The sequence below is a fragment of the Orycteropus afer genome, unplaced genomic scaffold, assembly GCF_000298275.1.
Source record: "Orycteropus afer afer isolate SDZICR_OR568_19922 unplaced genomic scaffold, OryAfe1.0 scaffold00744, whole genome shotgun sequence".
NCBI classification, from domain to species: Eukaryota; Metazoa; Chordata; class Mammalia; order Tubulidentata; family Orycteropodidae; genus Orycteropus; species Orycteropus afer.
The window spans coordinates 39,867-44,556 of record NW_006922331.1 but is presented as its reverse complement, the minus strand read 5'-3'; the positions used below and the strand labels follow the sequence as shown (position 1 = coordinate 44,556).

Sequence of the window (4,690 nt, the reverse complement as noted above, 5' to 3'; positions counted from 1 at the left end):
GAGGAACCTGTACATTGACCAAGAGGCTGTCCAAACGGAACAAGGGGACACTACATGGTTTAAAATCAAGAAGGGAGTGTGTCAGGGTTGTATCCTTTCCCCATACTTCTTCAATCTATACTCTGAGCAAATAATCCTAGAAGCTAGACTATATGAAGAAAAACATGCCATCAGGATTGGAGGAAGACTCTTTAACAACCTAAGATACACTGATGATACAACTTTGCTTGCTGTGAGGATGACTTGAGGCACTTACTGAAGAAGACTGAAGAATACAGTCTGCAGTATGGATTACATCTCAATATAAAGAAAACAAAAATCCTTAAAACTGGACCAATAAGCAGCATCACAATAAATGGAAAAAAGATTTGAGGTTGTCAGAGGATTCACACTGCTTGGTTCCACAATCGATGCCAAAGGAAGCAGCAGTCAGGACATTAGATGACACGTAGCACTGGGCAGGTCGGCCATGAAGGAACTATTTCAAGTGCTGAGGAGCAAGGATATCTCCTTGAGGACTAAGGTGCGCCTGACACAAGCCATGATATTTTCAATCGCCTGTATGCATGTGAGAGCTGGACAATGAATAAGGAAGACAGAAGAAGAGTTGATGCTTTTGAGTTGTGGTCCTGGCGAAGAATGCTGAAAGTACCATGGACTGATAAAAGAACAGATCTGTCCTGGAGGAAGTGCAGCCAAAATGCTCCTTGGAAGTGAGAATGGCTAGACTTCGTCTCATCTACTTTGGTCATGTTGTCAGAAGGGACCTTTCCCTAGAAAAGGATGTCATGCTTGGTAAGGTGGAGGGTCGACGAAGGAGGGCAAGGCCTTCAACGAGATGGATTGACACGGTGGCTGCGACGATGGGCTCAAGGGATCATGGAGCGCGGGATCGGGCAGTGTTCGTTCTGCTGTGTGTGGGGTCGCTATGAGTCGGAAACAACTTGACAGCACCTAACAACAACTGTTGTACTTTGGAGGAAGGTTCACAAGCTTTCAGGACTCCAGGCACTCACAACCACCTAGAAGGCAGAATGGGGCACTGCACGCTGCAGTATGTAAATTACCAGGCTGTCTCACAGAGCCGTGCCTCAGCCTCCAGATCAAGGCACTGAGTCTCATGAGGGGTCGGCTGTAGAACCCACCTCACCAGCTGCTCTGTTGTGTTGTTGTAAATGTATCTAGCACACAGCTGAAAATTCAACTTTTTATGTGTGTACACTTTTTTAAAACTTTGTATTGTGATCTGGGGGAACTCTTATGGAGCAGATTCACGTTCCATTCAACAGTTCAGACCCATTTTGTTTTGTGACATTGACTGTAATCCCCGTGATGTAACAGCTCTCTTCCCACAGCCTCCCTTTGCTTCCCTCTTCCGTGTCCTTCTTTCCTACGCCTCGCTGCCCTCTGCGCTCTCTCCCTGCGCAAACACTGCCCTCCTGATCTCCCACACTTGATGGCCCTGAGGAGTGCACCTGCCTACCCAGTGTCAACCTTCACCTTCTGCACCTGTCTAGTTTTGAGCTGAAAGCCACGGGAGTGAGTTCGATTCCAGGCCAGAAGGGTGACTAGGGGCCGTCATCTTGGGGGTTTCACTGGTCTCTACCAGACCACCAAGCCTGGTTGTATTTTATGATTTTGAGTTTTGTTCCCCATTTTTATCACACTCTATCCGGGGTCTCCTATCTTGATCCTTCTGAGTGGTTGGTGTTGGTAGCTGGGAATCATCTAGTTCTTCTGGTCCAGGGTCTTGGAGGCTGAGGTTCACATGGCCCATTCGTCCTTTGGATTAGTACTTTCCGTGTGTCTTTCATTTTCTTCACTCTTGTTTGCTCCTCTCTCAAGCTTTTAAGGAGCCTCTCTCAAGCTTTTAAGACTCCTGTCACTACTCACCCAAGCAGGATGTAGAACAATTTTTGTTTTTGTTTCTGTTTTTTTGTGGACTATCTTGTGTCAACTGAACTTGATGTACCCTGCAACTACGGTCCTGAGCCTGCAGGATCAGCCACTCCCTCCCTCAGAGTGCTAGCTTGTAGCTAAGAAGTTATCCTAAGTTTGTCCCCTGTTAGCTTTATAATATACATGGATATTTTTACAACAGGTACAAGCATGTATGTAGGAATATCATCTGCCAGCCCTATATATGGTCATGGATATGTTCTCATCCACCTGCCCATCCCTGAGCATCCTGTCTACCTAGGCATCTACCCGTAGACTGACATCAACTATACCAGCTGTGCAACCTTACCCTTAATCAATGCAATTTTTCCATCACCTTAAACCGAAATTCAGTGCTGCATAACCAATAAATCCTCCATTCCTCCTCCCTCCTGCCCCGGTAACCACTAATAAACTTTGGTCTCCATACATTCACCTGTTTTGTCTTTTTTCGTCAGTGAGGTCGTACACTATTTGTTGTTTAGTAATTGACTTATTCTACTCAGCACAATGTCCTCAAGGACCCGTCCTGGCACAGTAGTTAAGTCCTCAGCTGCTAATCAAAATGTTGGCAGCTCTAACACACCAGCCACTCCATGGAAGGAAGATGTGGCAGTGTGCAGCCATAAAAGTTACAGACTTAGAAGCCCCATGGGCAGTTCTCCTCTGTCCTGTGGGGTCGCTGTGAGTGGGAACTGACTTGACGGCAGAGGGTTTGGTTTCTGCATTTTGGTAATGTATTCAAACTCCACCCATGTTGCACAATGTATCAAGACTCCATTTGTCTTTCTGGCTGGATAGTATTCCAGCGTAGTCAAAAGATTTGTTGGAAGAGAAATTTCCCTAATGTGATGAAAGGCAAGAAGATACCCATTCAAAAAATTCAGTGAACCCCAAACAGGATAGACCCCCCCCCAAAAAAATCACCAAGAGATACCATTATCAAACTCGTCAAAACCAAAGACAAAGAAAGAATCCTGAAAGCAGCATGGGAAAAACAAAAAGTTACCTACAAGGGCAACCAATAAGAGTAAGCTAGGATTTTTCAGCAGAAACCATGCAGGCGAGAAGAAAATGGGATGCCTGCTGCATCCTGCGTGCCCCTGACCCACACGCGCCAACCCTCCTCCTGGCCTGTGGCTCTCTGGGCCCTGCCTCTCCCATCCACACTGCCCTGGCCTGTGAAGTCAGAATGCATTGCTCACAGAGGCCCGACATGCTGCAGAAACATGGTTACATCGAGACACCGAATGGACAGAAACAAGCCACAGGACCACTCTGGTTTTCTCTGGATTGCTGGAATAAGAATGATTTCTCCACTTTTTTTATTTTTCAAATTACCAAGGAAAGCCCCTTAACAAACTTAACCCTAAACTGAATATATGTGTGTGGACCAGAATCACAGCAAGACTTTTTACAGGAAATATGTGTATATAAAGATAAAAAGAAGCCCTGGTGGCACAGTGGTTAAAGCGCTCTGCTGCCAACCAAAAAGCTGGTAGTTCCAAATCATTAGAGCTCTGTGGGAAAAAGATGAGGAGGTCTGCTTCTGTAGAGACTGACAGCCTCAGAAACCCTAGGGGGCAGTTCCACTCTGTTCTCTAGGGGCGCTGAGAGTTGGAATGGACTCCATGGCAGTGGGTGTGGTTTGGCTCTGCCTCTATAAAGACTAACAACCTTGGAGACCCTGTGGTACAGCTCCATTCTGTCCTACAGTGTCAATATGAATTGGAATCAACTGCAACGGGTTTGGGTTTTTGGTTCTATGTATCTAGGCCTTATTTGGACACAGCACATAAGAAAACAGAACACAGGTCCAGCTGGTAGGATTACATGCATCTTTGCCTACTCCTTCCATTAGCTGTTGCTATTAGGTAATTTTGTTAACAAACCCAACTTTATCCAGTATGTCTGGGCTGGCTCCATGCCCCTCAACCTGGGCCCGAGGCTCACTCTGGCTTCTCAACTAACAGTGGCCACTCATTGCCCAGCCCCCAGCACAAGCCAGGCCTCGACTTCTTGTGGCGACAGCTGGGTTGTAACTTCGGCCCCTCTACACCAGCACGTGTGGATGGCTGTGGGCAATGGACTGAATGATCATGTGACTGCCCACAGCCACAGAGCTGGAGGTGGAGCCTGTGGGCCCCTGTAGTGCCAACCTTACTGGCCCCTAGCAGGAGGGTCAGGTGTCGTGGTTAGGTGACGGGACTCTGGAGCCAGGCTGCCCACCTCACAGTGCCAGTGTGAGGATTAAAGGCTCTGATGGGCATGGAACCTTCTGGGCAGTGCGATCCCACCTAGTGTGCACCCTCCACTGGGTCCTTCATGCGTGTGCCACGTTCACCAGCCACGTCATGTCCCCCACCCTGCACAGGAGCTCCTGCAGGAAGAGGGGTCCTGCAGACTGTGCCCAGGCACACCGCTGACCCAGACGGGCTGCAGGCCGCCCAGGCCGGGCCCACTCCCACCCGCACGCCAGCACCTTCATCTGCTGCGCTCTGGAGCTGTTGCTGGTGGCACAAGGAGCGGAAGGTGTCCTCCTCCTGCCAGATGATGCGGTGCAAGAGGATCCAGGGCAGCACCGAGGCCCCGCGCGGCTCCTTGGGCTCCTCCTGCACGGCCATGCTGCAGTCGATGACCTGGGGGGAGAGGGCCACGCTGCGGTCGGTGACCTGGGGGGAGAGGGCCACGCTGCGGTCGGTGACCTGGGGGGAGAGGGCCACGCTGCGGTCGGTGACCTGGGGGGAAGAGG

At 49.4% G+C, this 4,690-nt stretch overlaps 1 protein-coding gene across 1 annotated transcript in view; it reads right to left on the bottom strand.

The window, feature by feature from the left end:
* Positions 1 to 4,690, bottom strand: part of CABIN1 (calcineurin binding protein 1) — a gene marked incomplete at its 5' end in the record, with an annotated part of 148,772 nt that overhangs the window by 105,646 nt on the left and 38,436 nt on the right. The window contains one exon of the mRNA XM_007957396.1: positions 4,421 to 4,577. Coding sequence (XP_007955587.1) covers positions 4,421 to 4,577 — 157 coding nt within the window. The remainder of the gene's footprint in view (positions 1 to 4,420; positions 4,578 to 4,690) is intronic.